At 37.0% G+C, this 18,458-nt stretch overlaps 1 protein-coding gene across 13 annotated transcripts in view; it reads left to right on the top strand.

Moving 5' to 3' along the window:
* ARMC8 (armadillo repeat containing 8) overlaps positions 1-18,458 on the top strand; it is a 101,830-nt gene that overhangs the window by 41,598 nt on the left and 41,774 nt on the right. For all 13 annotated transcript variants that reach the window (XM_058552431.1, XM_058552448.1, XM_058552349.1 and 10 more), the window contains 7 exons: positions 2,895-2,987; positions 8,268-8,348; positions 10,308-10,383; positions 10,480-10,570; positions 12,197-12,257; positions 14,782-14,982; positions 18,353-18,448. In XM_058552431.1, coding sequence (XP_058408414.1) covers positions 2,895-2,987; positions 8,268-8,348; positions 10,308-10,383; positions 10,480-10,570; positions 12,197-12,257; positions 14,782-14,982; positions 18,353-18,448 — 699 coding nt within the window. The remainder of the gene's footprint in view (positions 1-2,894; positions 2,988-8,267; positions 8,349-10,307; positions 10,384-10,479; positions 10,571-12,196; positions 12,258-14,781; positions 14,983-18,352; positions 18,449-18,458) is intronic.

The following is an 18,458-nucleotide window of genomic DNA, read 5'->3' as shown; positions in this document are numbered from 1 at the left end:
TGTGTGAATTTGTGTGTGTATGTGTGTGTGAGAGAGAGAGAATCCTGAGACAGTCTTCACAAAACAATTCCATAAATGTGATGCCTTCTGGTTTCTATTCTGTCCTTTTCCATTAAAAAAAAAATTCTGGTTGTGATTCTCTGAGCTAACACAAAGAATCAGTATGTCAAATTGGACACATGTGAATCAGAGATCTTGTCCAGAATCATGCTTTACAAATATTTCGAGAATATAAGCAATCAAGAGGCATAGGCAGGGCAAGCAGGGAGAGGGGATACGTCACGTGGCTCCATAGTCCGTCCTTCCCAAATCAGACACGTGCTCCTCTGGCCTGTAATGATACATAAGGTCTGTAAGTGAGGTCTGTGGGTCACCTCACACAGCAGGGAGGCTCTAAATTATGAAAGATCTCAATTTTATACCTCGGACATTCTTTATATCTTAGTGACATTTTCAGGGAGCTAAGCCTCATACATCTGTAGATTTTTTACTACATTGGTTCTCAAACTTGAGCATGCATCAAAAATACCTGGAAGATTTGTTAAACACAGATTGCTGGACCCTACCTCCAGAGTTTCTGATGCAGTAAGTCTAGAATGGGGCCTGAGAATTTGCATTTCTAACAAGTTTCCAGATAACTCACATGCTGCTGGTCCATGGGCCACTCTTTGAGAACCACCGGTTTACTGTAAACAGTCCTAAATTGGGAACATCCTCCTCAAAGCATTCCACAGAGAAGGACTCACCTCCTAGTAAATATCAGTCTGTTTTCCTGAAGGTCCTATTGTGTTTAAAAGAGATTAAGCCAGTCACCTGTCTTCTTTACCCTGGAAGTTTCTCCCCAACCTGTAGCCCAGTAATGAGGGAGAAGGTGATCTTGGCCAGCTCTTCTAACTCCTTCTTCCTCACTCTAAACTGATTTCATGACCCACTAATGGGTCATGGTGTGTAATCTGGAAAACTCTGGTCTACGCCAACTTAACTTTTTTACATGAGAAAAATTAAGACCCAGGGACATTAAGTGACTTTCACAGTGAGAATGTCTAAATTACGAAACATCTCAGAGACAGTGGAAAATCCATGAAAGGCATTGGATGGGATAATGACAGAGAGTAGTGTTTCAGTGCAGTTACCTGATGTCTGTGAGTTGGATTGTGTAGAAGCCGGCTGCCACAGCAGCTCAGGCACTAAACCAAAGACAGGGCAGTCAAGTTGGAAGAGGACGGGATGTCTAGTTGAAATCCTGTTTATCCGATGGGTGGCTTTGGGCAAATTATGTAACTGTTCTTTGCCTTGTTTAATCAGCTGTAAACTGCAGATACATAACACAGTTGGCAGAAAGGGGGTGGGTGTGAAGAAAGGGATAGGGGCTGTTGTGACAGGAAAACTGAGGGGTGAGAGAGCAATGAGGAAAGGAAGGAGGTAGTAGTAGTTTTAGGAGCCTAATAGGCTTATTTATCGTCCTCTTGATTGCCTGGTCTCTCTGAGCTGCTGCCTGCTTCCCTGTCTTCTGCCAGTGGAACCACTGTCCCCCCCACCCCATAAAATACACACGTACTTGACATTCTCATCTTCTCTCTTCCTTTTCTTTCTATGCGTATAGTACCTTTCTTTGAGGTTTTCTAAATTTTTCATTTTGTTTTTAAACTGCTTCTGACAACACAGAGGGTTATACTAACAAGCAAGGTGAAAAGATTCTATTTGTAGGGCATCAACAGCCTTCTCTTTTCCTACTTAGCTTTTATATATCTTGGGCATTCTTTTCTTTCTAAGGGAAACCTCAAATCTTGTTCATCCCAACAGTAGTATTCTTTTAAGTTTCCTTTCTTGCTCTCTGTTGTCTTTTGTCAAATTGTGGTCTATGGACCAGCAGCATCAGCCTCATTTGGCAGCCACTTAGAATGCAGAGTCTTAGGTCCTACTCTAAACCTACAGAATCAGAATGTATACATAAAGAGTATCCCCTGGGAATTTGCGTGCACATTCATACTTGAGAAGCATAGCTCTAGGACTCACGACAGCATTAGACTAGGAGGCTTGAGCTAAGTCTCCTCTTCCATCTGTGGTTCAGGACAAGTCTTCTTTCAACTTTTAATTTCTTTTGCACTCTAAGAAAAAGGAGATTCTTGGAGAGCCCTGCAACAGGTGGGGTGGATTCTTCTCTCTTCTCCTGTATCATGATGTATGTTGCTAACTGTCAGCAATAGACAGCATGCTATAAGTGAGAAGTTGTTATTATATAAATTGTCTTGTGTCTCTAACATCTCAGAGATCAGAATTGTCAAATTTTATTTTTATACAATAATTCCTCCTTATAAGCTACAGTCACACGCCATATAACAACATTTTGGTCAACGATGGATTGCATATACGACGGTAGTCCCATAAGATTAGTACCATATAGCCTAGGCGTGTAGTAGGCTATACCATCTAGATTTGTGTAAGTATGCTCTATGATGTGTGCACAACAATGAAATCGCTTAATGACGCATTTCTCAGAATGTGTCCCTGTCATTAAGTGAAGCATGACTATATTTATTATTGTATAGCTTATTAGTTACTTCACATTTTGGTTTCAGAACAGATTCCTGTCAAATTTTATTGAATGATTTTGTTTTATTTGGGGGATATAGGCTGTTTATGGGAGAGACATTGAGAATTTTCTGTTCTTTTGTTTTTTTGAGGATGAATATTGAAGCCCCTCTCCTTGTCCTTCACCTAGACAGTTTTGATGGCCATGTTGCTTTTGTTTTGCTGATTTCCTTAAAGAGACTTGATTTACTGTCATTAAGATAAGAGGCTTGTGTATATACCTACTTATGGAAATAGTTTGTTAGATGTACTCACCGTGCCTGAGTTCCTTGTTGCTGTGTTCTCCTTCCCTTCGACTCCAGGATGCCACCGTCATACCACACCTCATGGCGCTGCTTAGCAGGTCCCGCTACACCCAGGAGTACATCTGTCAGATCTTCTCACACTGCTGTAAAGTAAGAACCAGAGTAAATGCTCTCTATAATGTAAAATCTTGCATGCCCTCTGGAGATGTGCCTTCTTTATGTATCCTCGCAGAGATTATCTAGACATATATAAGCAGTCCTGTGTATATTGCCCCTTCCCGTTTTTTTTTTTTTGACACAAATGGTAACTCACCATACATACCACGCGTACACATCTTGCATTTTTTCGCTTAACATATCTTGAAGGCTATTCCATATCAGAACATAAGAGCTCCGTCATGCCTTTTTTTTTAAACAACCTTATAGTATTTTACTGTATAGATGTATAATAATTTATTAAATAAATAATATTGTTGGACATTTAGCTTGTTTCCAGTCTTATATTATTACAAAACAATGCTGCAACAAATACCTTGTATATAAGACATTTCATAAGAAATGGAATTGCTGAGTCAGAGTGTGTGCATTTGTAATGTGACCACATATTGTCTTGTATAGAGGTTGTACCATTTTATCCTCCTACCAGCAGTGTGTGATTATGACTGTTTCCCTATACCCTCAGTTTCCGCATTGCTGGAAATTGTTTTAAGTGATCTCATATAAAGAGAAATGAGAGATTCTTCTTTGCTCTTTGAGAGAAATTTCTGTTATTAAAAGGGTCTGAATCTAAACTGAAGAGGGCTATGAAGTGCTATTTATTTTGCTTCATAGTTTACATATTAAGTGTACTCTTTTGATAACCATGGGTGATTATTTACTTGAGATCTTTCATAATTTCTACACAATTGTTAACTTCTAGCCAAATAATTGTTTATCTTCTGATGATTCTATAAGTTTTTCAGGACAGCATTACTCACCTACATATCATGTATAATACAGATACAAAGTGAGCAGTTTGGGGAACTACGGGACAGAAGGGAAAGAGAAGTGAACAACTACGTGCTAGACTAGGAAGATCACAGATCTACGCTATTAGAACAGTTTCCCAAATAAATGAAAATTAAATCACTTGGTTCCAGAAAAAGTATCTATAGATTATAATTTAAAAGTTTAAACCCCTCTCATCCTAGCCAATTATCACAGCCTATTCAATTCTATTTAAGACATTTAGAATTTAAGATTTTTCTCAAAAATCTTTGAAGTTTCTCTTCCTTGATTGCTTTGACAACGTGTAAGCCAACTCAAAGGACCAGGAATGTCAAACAATCCCATAATCTTTTGAAATGGGCAGAGAAAGCTTTGAGAAAATGACAGTTTTGTTGCAATGCGTTTGCTAAAAATGAGCTGAACAGGATCTAGAATTTTCCAACAATGAAATGATGTCTTATAGCCAGCCCTGGCAGATAGGTAGAGGATACTCTAGAACTCTATGCCTCATTAAAAATCTGTTAGCATCTATACCTGAGTGTTTCAGAGCACAGCGTCTACTAATCATAACCATAGTAATCCCAAAAAGGCACTCAAAATTGGACCTGCAGGTACAACTAATACATGTCAAATTATGTTAAATTATGAGGAGTTTGAATTATCGCATTCCTGAAGTTGCCTAAATAGCTTTTAGAATTACTCATAGAAACTTCTCAACACTTTTAGGCTTGCTCATTTGAAACTTCTCAGTGCTATTTTAGCTGAAATCATAGATACAGGAATCCTGTTAAATCACTAGTTCTTTTACTGGAGAGAAACTTATGCTGAGCAAGAACTTGTAGGCACCCTCATACCACTAACAGAACTGGAGATCTTATCAGAGAAAATCACCTTGACTCAGCTTTCTTTCTTTTAGCCTCATAATTAGCATTTACCGCTGTAATTAAATGACCAAATTTAAGTGTTCTGAGATATAACTAGACTTCAGGAAACATTATAGCATTTGTAAACCCAATGACAATAGTAATAACCTAAAATACAATATTAATTTCTCTACTGATACACTGACTTGATGTATCTTTGAAAACGACTGATCTGATGATCTCTGTATTGTCATTAATTATAAAACCTTTTTTTTTCGTGTTATTCACTTTACATATAGGCCCAAAATAAGATTCATAGTAGAATTTTAAGACTCATTCACAAATTTGCATATACTGCTATCAATAGTAAATAAATTTACATACTTTGGGGAGGGGAGACAAAAGAGGAGAGATTATTTGTATTATAACACAAAAGTATTTGTGTTATAAGCTAATCATGATTATATCTTTGAAATTCTCTCCCTGATTTATTAAGGAGTAAAAAAAGTCTAGTAATAATATTAATTGGAATTCTAACTTCTAAATTGTTGCCACTTCTTCAGCAGTTACTCAAATTTCTGAGACCTATATTTTGGAGTTTAAGATCATGAGGGCTTATGTGCTCCCCACCTCACTAACCCCAGGTTCATGCAGGTCGATTTGGAGAGGCTAAAGAGAGATGTGATAAGAATTATATGATAGCTCCTCCTCTCTAGTTGGTTCAGCCTCTAATTCCTTCCTTGCAGTTGTTTTTACACAATCCTGTGTTCGGCCGCAGAGAGGAGGAAGAGCTTTTGTAACAAATATTTACTGTGACCTTTAGGGCAAAGAATTTGAGGGATTAAAAAGTACAATATCTTGTAAGCAGTGGAGAATAGTTAAGTTTAGAGAATAGTGTTTGATCTTTTCACCATCATTTATATACTGGTCTTTACAACATCAGTAAAGACATTTCATAAGTGATCCAGCTCTTAGGAAGAAAAAGATGTATGCACATGGATGTTCATTGAAGTGATGTTTGTAATAGTAAAAGACTGAAAACAATCTAAATGTCTAACTATTGGGTACTGGTTAAAGTATGGGACATTCATATAATGGAATAAGACCAAAAAAGAAATGAGAAAGCTCTTTATGTACTGATATGAATGATCTCTAGGAAATAAAAGTTTTAGAGCAATATGTGTGTATATATATACACACACACACTCACATATATATGCATATAAATATATTTATAGTGTATGTAGTATTTATGTATAGTATTTTATATGTATATAGTATTATATATAAACCTTTTGTGTGTGTGTGTGTGTGTATATAGTATTCTATCATTTGTGTTAAAATAGGGGAAAGAAAATACTTATGTATTTGTATATGTATAAAATATTTTGAAGAATGTAAAATAATCTACTGGTATTAGGTTACCTCAAAGCAAGGGAGCAGATTGGTTGAATGCAGAGATGGAAGAACAGTGAGGTGCAAGGAGTAGGGGCAGCACCCTGCCTACTTAGCTGTTCTGCTGTGCACTGCCAGTATTTAAATTGGGATGTTAAAATTTATAAGAAGGGCAAAAAAACCTTAGTATGCTGACATGTCAGCTGAGGCTAATTTAGGCTTATCATTACACTTTATTCTAGTTACCTACTTGTTACTAGGTAAGAAAAAAATGGGTCAGATTCTTGGGAGATCCTTCTTTTCCTTGGCTCCCCCGTTACAGTCTCTACCACTATCTTTATAATGAATAAGCCAGAGACTCTTATGTTTCAAATGAGATGATTCAAGTAAAGCATTTACAGCAGTGCTCAGCACATAGCTAGTACCCAGTAAGTGGTACCTATAATTATAATTGCAGGTGCATGGATAAGGTTGAGGTAGGTAGACAGCACATTTAAGCCTGTGCCAGTATTTTCAGTTATTATAAAAGCAAGTTTGTACTATTTTGGATGTATATGTAGTGATAAACGTAATCAATATATCAAATATATCAAGTATAGTATAACTATACTCTGGGAACTTCTCCTTATACCCTAGGGGTCAGCACCAAGATGCAACTTTAGTAATGTTCAACAAAACATTGATGGGCTGGCCCCATGGCCCAGTGGTTAAGTTCAGTGCACTCTGCTTTGGCAGCCTGGGTTCGGTTCCAGGGCGCGGACCTACACCACTCATCGGCGGCCGTGCTGTGGCAGTGACCCACATAAAAAGTAGAGGAAGATTGGCACAGATGTTACTCAGGGCAAATCTTCCTCAAGCAAAAAAAAAAAAAAGAGGAAGATTGGCAACAGATGTTAGTTCAGGGTGCGTCTTCCTTGGGGGTTGGGGGGAAGAACAGTGTTTATAATAGTGAGACATTAGAAACAACCTAAACTATGTAGTGGGGGTTTGCCTCAGTTGATTGTGGAATATTATATAGTGATTAAAAGTAAATTAGAAGTTAGAAAAGTGTAGAAATTAAGAGAGAAATTGCTGAAGTTTTTTTTAAGGACCTTTTTAATAGTGTATAAAATATTTAGGGGATTGTTACCTATAAAATAGAATATGGCTGTTTTATTATTCAGAAGTATGAATGCTAATCTCCCCACTTCAAATGACATTTTGGTCAAAGAAAGAATGTGCATCTGCAAGATAGTTGTTACTTGGCTAAATAGTGGGTTGGAGAAATTGGTTTGAGAGCTCTTTTTTAGACTGGTAACCGGTTTTCTCTTGTGAACCTAGACAGGTAGCCTACCTTTTGGTGCTACATTTTTCTCTTCTGGATAATGATAAGCATGAGATACCATCCTTGTCCTGGGTGTAATTGACTCTTCATTATTTAAGTGGATGGGTGGGACATAAAATGAATGAATAAGAACTGTGACAAATTCAAAGCCTTGCATTAACCTTCTGCTACTTTGAAGATCTTCAGTAAATTGATTAGTAGAAAACAGCTGATGAAAAATAAAATACCTGACTTTTCCTATTTCTTTACCTTCCTACTCTAAGAAGTGATAATTTTAAGAGGAAAGATGAAAGAGAAACAGAAACAAAACACGTTGTTCACTTCTCAGTTACGGAGTGTTGTGTTTCCCACCATGCATTACTCAGGCTTCCCTGATGAGTTGAGATAGCTTAGGCTCTGGTCCAGTTCCTCTCACAGTTAATTAGTTTTAGAGTTCTGACTAGCTCATTGGTCTTAAGTTGTAAGAATAACTACCACTCTTTCCTGTGGGCACAGGGTAAGGGTGTACACATGAAATGCAGAATTCATAGTGGTTCTGTTGCTGTGATGGTGTGCTATTTAAGAATTGCAAAGGGCTTGTGCCAGGATAGCTTCTGTGCCCCCGTTCTTATTTTGGGGAGGTAAAGAGGCAGCAGTTCTAGAGAACTGGGGAGAGGTAAGATATGGTAGCCCCTTGCAGGAAACTGCAAACAGTGAAACAGTGAAAACAGTGTCTACCCTGCTTTTTTGGGATGGGTTTATACAAGAGAAGGGTAACTGAGAATTCTACATTGTAGTGAATATGGTTTTCTACATTTAAGTAAATGTTTTATTGGAATGAATCATTACTCTTCTTTATTATTATATTCTCTTTTCTTACAGGGTCCAGATCATCAAACAATTTTATTTAACCATGGTGCAGTTCAGAATATTGCTCACCTACTAACCTCAGTATCTTACAAAGTAAGATGTTAAAAATTATGGCCAGATTTTTATACTTTGTTTTTGGTTTCTAGAATCTTGCTCTAGAAAGACGCCCACATATTTTATTGCTTCTTTGATAGATATTATGATCAAGAGTAGTATTTTATCAGTAAAATCTTATGACATTATTTTACCTATAGAATGTTCTTTTGAAAATAAAAAAGCTACCCTTGCCTTTCCATTTTTTCAGGATATGGTTGTGGCATGAGTTGCTATTGATTTTCACCTGTAATCGTTAATAGTGTCTTCTGGTTAGCTGTCAGGGCCAAAGCTACAGGTGAGGTGATGCCTTGAAGTATGAAGGAACAATGGCTTGCTGTATCAGGAAAGACTTTGAATTTCATATTTGAGACCTTTATTTTAGCTCCAGTGACTCAAACTTACAGCATATACCCACATATACATCAACACTTAAAATGTGTTCTGTTTTGTATTTTGAGTTTAAAGGTCAAGGGTTTTCAGGCTTGTTAATTAAACTTTTTTTACTGTCTTTTATGTATAGGTAAGTAGCATCATGATATATTTTCAGGCATTTAGTTAAAACTTGAGTCATTTCATTATTGTCCAACTCGCAAATTGCAGCAAATTTGGGGATTGTCCTTATTGTGTCACATTAGAGCTGCGTATGAGAGCAGAGAAGCGGCCTTTTTTTCTTCTATCCACTTGCACTGATCCTAGTGTGCTCTTTTGGTCCTTAGCTTGATTGCAGGTAGGGCCTGCTAACACTTATGTTTTCCCTACCTCATATATCCAAAGTTGAGTCTTGGTGAAGAGCTCACAAGGGTAGGAATGGGGAATGGAGCCAGCTTGAAACTAGCCAGAGGCAGAGGAAGGAAATACATACTGAGAGCTACTTCCTCTGCCCTGTGTCACGCAAAAGCTGAAACCAGCCGGTACTTGCACGTCAAGAAACAGTTGCTGGGATGGCTGTCCCTCTTCTCCATCCTCTTGCTGTATTAATTCCCTCTGCCCTTCCACCATTTCTTTCTTTTCTTTCCAGCACTAGACTTCCTTATCTACTATAACAAATTACAGATTGTGAAAGGAAAAAGTTTTTGGTAACATTACTCTTGCCCAAGGTTTGCTCCTTTGTCAGAGTGTCATTGATGTATTCTAGGTTCTGCCTGTGGGCACATGCTAGTGCTGTGGACCATTGCCCAGGTGAGGGACAGGGCTGCTTCACCTCTCAGCTATCTCTTGGGCCAGTCTCAGGTTCCATATAAGACCATCGTCTATAGACTCAGGCTTGGAAGTGAAAACTGAACAGAAAGAATGAAGAATCACAGCTCTCATAGGAGCTCCTGCAAACTGTAAAATATGTTGTGTGTGGTCAGGAGTTTGGGCCCTGGGTATCATCCCAGACCAGTCACCTAGTTTTGAGGACTAGTATCACAATTCACAGGTGTTTTAAAAGTTAAATTAGTTTAGTCCTTTTCAAACTTTTATTGTAACCTTGTTTCCTTTCCTTCTGTTCTCTTTGCCCCGCATCCCCATACCATACACAACTACAAGAGTGCTCTTTTTTTTTCTGTCTTCCCTTCAGTTCTCTGGTTTGTAGTTTGGGAAGAAGAAATGTCCCACTTGAAAGGCAGTTGGTAATTAATTGTTATTAAGTTCCGTTTGCCTTACCAACATTGTATTTGGTACAGTGTTCTTTTAAATTTGATTAGAGATTTTTCTAGTTCAATTTTAGTTGCTACTTGTTCACTGTTTTTTCGTTTCTGTTACTTCAAAATTAATTTTAACTTTTTATAATTTTAACTTACTGTACTCTTAAAATATACAGGTCTTATTTTTATTCCCTTGAGTCCTTCCGTTAGTACTTTAAACAGATTTAAATAGTTACTTCTTCAGAAGAGTTTAGATTCTGAGATATTATAATTTGTATTTGCAAAGTTAAAATAAATGCTTTGTTTATTTGTTCATTTATTTTTACAGGTTCGAATGCAAGCACTGAAATGCTTCTCAGTTTTAGCTTTTGAAAACCCCCAGGTATCAATGACCCTGGTAAATGGTAGGCTGGAACTTTCAGTGGCACCTACATGATTTAATTTATGAACTTTGTAGATTTAAAGAATTCCTTAATTCTTGTTATTTGTTTTATTTCTAGTTTTGGTTGATGGAGAATTGTTACCACAAATTTTTGTGAAGATGTTGCAGAGAGATAAACCTATTGAGATGCAGCTCACATCAGCAAAATGGTAAAAGTCAAGACAATGTGGGAAGAAAGACAGTGCTTAATCAATATCTTAGAGTATTTTTGGACAGCCTAATTAGCTTACTTCCAAACCCCATCTTGTTTTGGGATTTTGAAATTTGCAAGTCATGATTGACTCACATTTTCTTAAATGGATGAGTTTTTTGCTCAGTTTACTACTAGTAGCATGCAGAACAGAAACTCGCATGTAACATCTAAGACTGTCTACAGAAAATTACTTTGTTATATTCCCTTCTTCTTGTATTTCAGTTGAAATAATACAGAATTAGATCAGATTTAGCCAACACATATTATGCTAAGTATTAAGCCAAGAAAATATGAAGATATAGAAACACAGAGTGAGAATTAAAGTTGATAACCAAACCATGATTTCAGAGAATTTGGCATCCTCATCTTTTAGAAAAACAAAATAAAGAGTCCCCACAGAGATGTCAGAGTTTATAAAATAGTTATGTAAAGTCCTTATTAGAACAGTTCCTGGCTCATATCAGCATTCAAAACATGTTAATTGTCTAATTATCAGTACATTATCGGATAGGTTGATAGCAGATAACACCTCTTGCATAGGGTTCTGTGCTAAATGAATTGTTTAGTTCCAGTATTTAGGAAGCTGTGGTTCTCTAACATTTTGGCGAGAATGAGGAATTTTCAGTGAATTACACACTATGAATTATTTTTTTTTGTTTATGTTATTTGTATTTTTTGTTTGCTTTTTGTCTTCAAAACTGAGCGTTTGCCTCATTGTTAGTAAGGTAATGCTCTCATGGAACTGGTTTCAAAAAACAATGTGATAACAAGCCTTAAGATAATGATAATAGCTATAAAGAATTCAACCCTCTGCAATATAAGTAAAGAATTTTACTGATTTGTTTATAGCTTTCTCTAGAAGCCAGAACATGACGTCTTTTAGTTTTTTCCCCCAGCTTACTAAAGGAATCTTAATCAAAAAGGAAATTTATTAATTAAAGTTTCTGAAGTGCTTAATATTCAGTATCTGCTTAGGGTGTACAAAGTAATTTTATTCTTATTCAAAGCCAGATATAATTGTGAAGCTAAATTGTTTTCCAGTAGAACCAAATTATTGACTAATTCTCAAAACCACTACTGGTAACCTCTGAATAGTTAGGTAATTTCTTATGGATAGCTATAAGTGTTACAAGTTAAATGCTTCTTCTGTGATACTTCTGCTATTGGAGTTGTAATATCCCAACTTAACTTCATTTAAACTTAGATACTTTAACTTAATATTTTATTTTTGATGGTTTTTTTTCCCTTTTTATTACGGAAAATTTCATACACAAAAAAGTATAGAGAAAAGTGTGAAGAACTCCAATGTGCCTGGCACCTACCTTCAAAATTTATCCACTCATTAGGCCATTTATTTTTAAGACAACTTTTTAGGTATTTTTTTTAAATATCTGGCTTGCTGTCTATATATGTATCAGTTAGTTGTCTTTGACTATTAAATTAACAGAACCTCAGATAAGGGAATGTCAGCACCTTCTCCCTCAAAATAAGTAAAATCCCCATGAAATCTTAAAGACAAATAATTTTTCTTTTGAAGCTTTAAAACACAAGCACAAATTTACTTTTTGCCATCTTATTCCAGTTTAACTTACATGTGTAGAGCTGGAGCAATTCGGACAGATGACAACTGTATTGTGTTAAAGGTGAGCTAATTAATTCTCTCTAAAAACATGTAAAAGTTACCTAGTCATATAAGTGTTGGATATAAGTGTTGGTATCCCTTTTTCTTTTTTTTTCTTGTGAGGCAGATCGGCCCTGAGCTAACATCTGCCAGTCTTCCTCTTTTTGCTGAGGAAGACTGGCCGTGGGCTAGCATCCATGCCCATCTTCCTCCACTTTATATGGGACGCAGCCACAGCATGGCTTGCCAAGCGTGAGTTGGTGCGTGCCCTGGATCCGAACCGGCGAATCCCAGGCGCCTGCAGCAGAGTGCACGCACTTAACCGCTTGCGCCACCAGCCGGCCCTCCCTTTTTCTTTTTACACATTTATCACTATGGTACGTGTGCATAGGATAAAATAATATTAAAACTCCATGCTTTTCAGTGCGACGCCATATACTTTTAAAAAATTGGTTTTAGATGTGTTTTGAAAGTCAAAGTGAAATAATTCTTTCCTTGTCATACCTTTTTCATTTTTATGGTAATTAGGAGGATGCAGAAATTGTCAAAATATGTAAAGTTCAAATGAAATAGCAAATATATTTTAATCCTTGATTTTCATTAAGTTTGCAACACAGTTTTGTAGGCAAGCAGTTCACTAGCTTTGCAGATAAAGACTTTATCTCACCCTCATGGTAGATAATCAAAAGGCATAATGCGAAAGAATAAGTAAATAACACATGAAAACAATCATTGTCATTGTGATATGTCAAATGCAATTAGAACTCAGAAAAACCCAGATAAGAGACGAGCCTTAAAAGTCCTAAGACCTGGATTCTGGTTTTAGCACTCCCACCACTGACTGGCTTGGTAACCTTGAGCACATCCCTTATTCTTTTGGTGCCTCAGACTCCTAATTATGAAAAGGGAGGCAATAATTCCTGCTCATCTATTCCACAGGGTTATTGTGAGGATAACAATATATTAGATATGTTTAACATCTTTTTTTTTTTTTGTGAGGAAGATCGGCCCTGAGCTAACATCTGCCAGTCCTCCTCTTTTTCCTGAGGAAGACCGGCCCTGGGCTAACATCCATGCCCATCTTCCTTTACTTTATATGGGATGCCACCACAGCATGGCTTGACAAAGCGGTGCATTGGTGCGCGCCTGGGATCCGAACCGGTGAACCCTGGGCCGCCGCAGCAGAGCTAGCGCACTTAACTGCCTGTGCCACTGGGCTGGCCCCATAACATCTTATTAGCTATTAAAAAAAAAAAGGATAAATAAATTGATCGTGTGTCATTTTATGAATGTGAGAGCTCTCATTATCAGTGTTCAAAATGAACCCAAGGATAAAAGAGCATTAACAAGACTACTGTTTGCTTTAGTCTTTGGTGAAGCAAGTCAATTAATTTAATGAGATCCGAGGACACCATAAGTAAACAACACTACGTAGGGTGATAAGGGCTTCCATGCAAGTGACCTTGGTTTATTTACACAACTGCTCTTTTGGTAATCCAGGTTAATAGTAGCTTCTTTGTGTGGTAGTTGTGAGCATTAAATTCAATAATCCTTGAATTTATGGTATTGTAAATGTTAGTAACTGTTCAAAGGAAAATAAGGCTTTCCTCTTGGAAGCCAGGGTTGTATTGTAAAGCTGAATGAGCCTGATAGGAAATCAATAGTGAACAATAAAGTGCTAAACTCTGTGGTAAAGATGTAATAATTTGGAAAAGAGCAAAGCACAGGTGACTGCAGTAGTTGAGGAAGGCTTCCTATAATTATAACATTTCAATTTCTACTTCCACATTATCCTTTAAAATGGATTCATCAGCCTTAGAAATAGTAAATACGTGGGATATTTTTATTGAGAACCTCATGTAGATAAATTACCAAGACCAGTACCAAGATTTTTGAAGGACCTCAGAAGTAAAATTGGACTAGTAGGTATCACACTTATTCCAGGGAGTTCTTTGGAAAACCTAGGAACCATGAGTGATGCATTTCATTATAAAAATTGGTGGAATCTGAGTAATGGTAAGATCACTGAAGTTTTAAAGCTGTATTTTGTTTTTGCAGCTGTAAATATTGATCCCTAAACAAAAAATAAAAGTCATCCCAGCCATTACTCACTAAGGAAAAGTTAGCCTACTTTTTCTAAGGCGGAATCATTCCTGTTTAAACTGCTGGATGTCTTTTAGGTAAATAAATACGTAGATGGGGCAGAAGCGTCAGACGTGATTTATTAGAGAATCTTAAATGTCTTTTATAGGGTTGTACAACAAAGCTTCAATCTTATTGATCACAAAAGTCTAGTTGGAGTTTATATTAATTTGCTTTGATTGTATGATTAGAATTTAGTGTGCCAGCATAAATGATTAAGATGTACTGAATTTTGTTTATTTTTACATTCCAAAAAAACCTGTTGTTCTCTGAAAGTCTTGATTGAAACATTTGATCACAAACATGACTCAATAAAAACCATTGAGTTGATTCAGTCATTATATGCTCTTTATCAAGCTTTTGGCTTTACGAAAAAGCAAATAATTAATTTCACTACCTTCCAGACATTGCCTTGTTTGGTTCGAATGTGCAGTAAGGAGAGATTACTAGAGGAGAGAGTTGAAGGAGCTGAGACCCTGGCCTATCTGATTGAACCGGATGTTGAGCTGCAGAGAATCGCTAGCATTACTGATCACCTCATTGCCATGCTTGCTGATTATTTCAAGTATCCCAGCTCAGTGAGTGCCATCACTGATATTAAAAGGGTATGTTCTCTTTTCCTTTTCGGCAGCTCAAAAGAGGGATTTTTTAAAAGTTTTTCTTACTGATCAAAACTTTGAACCAATTGATAATTACAGCTCAAAGCCCTTTTAAATAAAGGAATTTTCTACCTCTGGTAACATAGATGATGTTGCTTTATGAATTTTTGAATCTAATTTGTTTCATGTTTATTGTCAGAAATCTTTTACTAAGGAGATAATCAGGAAAGAAGAAAATTGCATCTTTAATTCCCAACTAAAACTTAAAAATACTGGGGTCTCTAAGCTGGTTATTGATATTATATCAAAGTCATCCAATCCTATTCAAGGCCCAGAATCACCTCTGTTGCTGTATTCTGCTTCTTTAGGTCAAGGGTAATTTGGAGTGCCTGTTTTACCCTCCACAATCTTTCTCTTCTGCTACCTTTTCTTCCAGCTTCTACCGTCTTCTTCTCCTTCCTTTTTGCTGTTTCAAACTGTGCTTTGGGACTGCTAAAGCACTATTTAACCTCTAGTTTGAGACCAAGGACCAAATTGTGCTAACTTTTTCTCAAAATAGAAGTTCCTTAGAATAGGTAGATATTCCTTTTGACTTTGTTCTTTTCAGCCTGTCTGTCATATCCATTTCTCTAAGCCTAAGAGATAAATACTCTATTTGAGCAAGTTTATTTAAGGAGGTCATGATAGAGAGAGCATTGCCTCCTATTAGTAACCACTACTGTTCCGCGAATGTGACTTTATTTTTGATGCCAATGGTCCCAATGGTAAATTTTTTTAAGCTGTTCCCTTGACCTCTCCCATGCCCCTGAGTTCTAAAAAACTTCATCTCTCAGGCAACTGTTCATTTGGCATTTAACATTGAACTTAAAACACACTATTAAGGCTATATCTTTTCTCTGCCTCAGGAAGGGCCTAAAATAACCTTCACCGATATTTGTATTAATGTATACTGCCCTTTATGTATTAAAGTTATGTGCCTGCTCTTTCTTCAGTAGTAGTGTTTTTCCAGTAGAGGCGATGGGTTATTTTGAACCAGATGCCTTGTCTGTTTTCCCTCTGTCTGCTTGCTCACACTGACACAGTATCTCATTGGTACAAAGATACATGAGCAAGTCCTAACTATGGCCTCATGAACACCCTTAGTTGACCATCTCAGCAAGGCAAGTAGAACACTGTGATGGACGTGAGAGTGAGGAAACATAGTTATAAGAACTTCTAGCCTATGCATGTGCAGATCATTTAGCTAGTATGTAGAAGATTATACTTTCTGTTTGGGTTTTTCCATTTTATTTCCATTATAGTACAACTAGAATAATAATCATTTTAAAATATTATCTCCGGGGCTGGCCCGGTGGCGTAGTGGTTAAGTTCATGCAATTCACTTCAGCAGTCTGGGGTTCACAGGTTCAGATCTTGGACGAAGACCAACACACCACTGTCAAGCCATGCTGTGGCGGCATCCCATATAAAATAGAGGAAGATGGGCAGGGATGTAGTCCAGGGTCAATCTTCCTCAGCAAAAAGAGGAGGATTGGCACCAGATGATAGCTCAGGGCTAATCTTCCAAAAAAAAAAAAAATTATCTCCTAATGTCAAACTTGAAATTAGTTTGTTTTGTCATCTTTATTTCTGATGATGGATTATCCAATGATTTCTGACCATAAGAGTATAGATACTAGACCCATAGAGAGAAATTCTTACCTATTAATGAATGTGTGATTTTCATGGTATATTACTCCAAATCAGTATTCTAATATATATTATGACTAGAAAGTAGTTAAGACTTTAAGAATAGTCTTTAACTATCTAGTAGTTAAAGTCTTCACTACTAGAAAGTAGTGAAGACTTTAAGAATAGATATATATGTATTTTTTTGTGAGGAAGATCAGCCCTGAGCTAACATCTGATGCCAATCCTCCTCTTTTTTTTTTTTTTCCTGAGGAAGATTGGCCCTGAGCTAACATTCAAGCCCATCTTCCTCTACTTTATATGGGACGCTGCCACAGCATGGCTCGACAAGCAGTGTGTTGGTGCATGCCCAGGATCCAAACCAGCAAACCCCAGGCCACCGCGGTGGAGCGCGCACACTTAACCGCTTGTGCCACCTGGCCGGCCCCAAGAATAGATATTTTAGAACTTACACATCAAAATGAGTGTTGAATATTGGGAAGTTCCTCCCGTAATCCATCAGTGCCTGCTTTGATCAAAATATTTTGAAACTACTCTTAAGAATTGCCTTGAGAAGCACCCCAAATGAGTTTCAGTTTTTTACTATGGTGTTTTTGTTGTTATTCTTGTTTTTCTTACTCTAAATGATGTTACCCAGCTGGATTTCCCCATCTTCACATACCACAATCTGTGACAGTTAACTTAAGACTCTCCTAGTTCCTGACGATATATCATTATCAAGGTTTTCTAGCTAATGTACCCCTTAGCTCTTTAGGAAGTTTCAAAAGAGGGTAAAGAATGTAATGAACAACATTTACATTATTGTGTAAGGGGGAACCTTTCTAAGGCAACTCATTTGGAGAAAGCAGTCATTTGGATGAATAAGATATCTCTTATTCATGATTTACATGAAATGATTTACATGATTGATATGCCTTTTTTATTCACTAGTTCATAGTCAGTCATTGAAAGTGTCCTGAGAACATGCTTCTGCTTAATTTTTATAGTAGTTTGGTGATAAATCAGGTATATAGAAGAACTGATAACTTAGAAAGCCAGTTATGCACATGGAAAGATAGCATTAATTGTTTCATACTGATAAGTAATTTAAATAAATTCATCAAAAAAGCCCCCTGAACATAAATCTCAGATAACTGTAATAGATAGATAGTAACGATTACCATGGTATATTGTTTGATAAGGATTTTCACAAAGGTTTCCCCGTTTCTGAAAGCTTTTTAAATCCTGAAATTAGGCTAGTACTACTCTTAATGTTTGGGAAAACCTCCTAGAGACATTGTTACAGCAGCACTCAAGTTATCAGCTGTATGCTGGGGCTGGAAAGGCCTGAGTGTGCCCTGTTTTTGAGGAGAGCATTTCAAAGAGCTGGTGCAAGCAAGCCTCAGTAACACTAAAGCTACCATCTAGGAACACTGAATTTTTAGGGGTCAAAGATTTTTCATATACCAGTGAAATGTTGTGGTGTTCACTTTTGGACAGAAGCAGACTGCATGCATTTCAGGTCATGCTGACACAAACACAGCAAGGTCTCAGCCATATGTGGACAGAACCCAAAAATAATCAGGAATTCAGTGAAAGCACTAATATGTTAATAGTTGTTAAAATTTTTTTCTTCAACTCTACTCAGTTTTATTGAAAATTTAATTTGTGGTTTAAGTTGAAACATATCTTTTTTCCCCTCTCATAGCTTGATCATGACTTAAAACACGCTCACGAACTTCGCCAGGCTGCATTCAAGCTCTATGCCTCTCTCGGAGCAAATGATGAAGACATCCGGAAGAAGGTGAGTCTGG

Source organism: Diceros bicornis, chromosome 2 (assembly GCF_020826845.1).
Source record: "Diceros bicornis minor isolate mBicDic1 chromosome 2, mDicBic1.mat.cur, whole genome shotgun sequence".
NCBI classification, from domain to species: Eukaryota; Metazoa; Chordata; class Mammalia; order Perissodactyla; family Rhinocerotidae; genus Diceros; species Diceros bicornis.
This window is presented reverse-complemented; position numbering and strand designations above follow the sequence as displayed.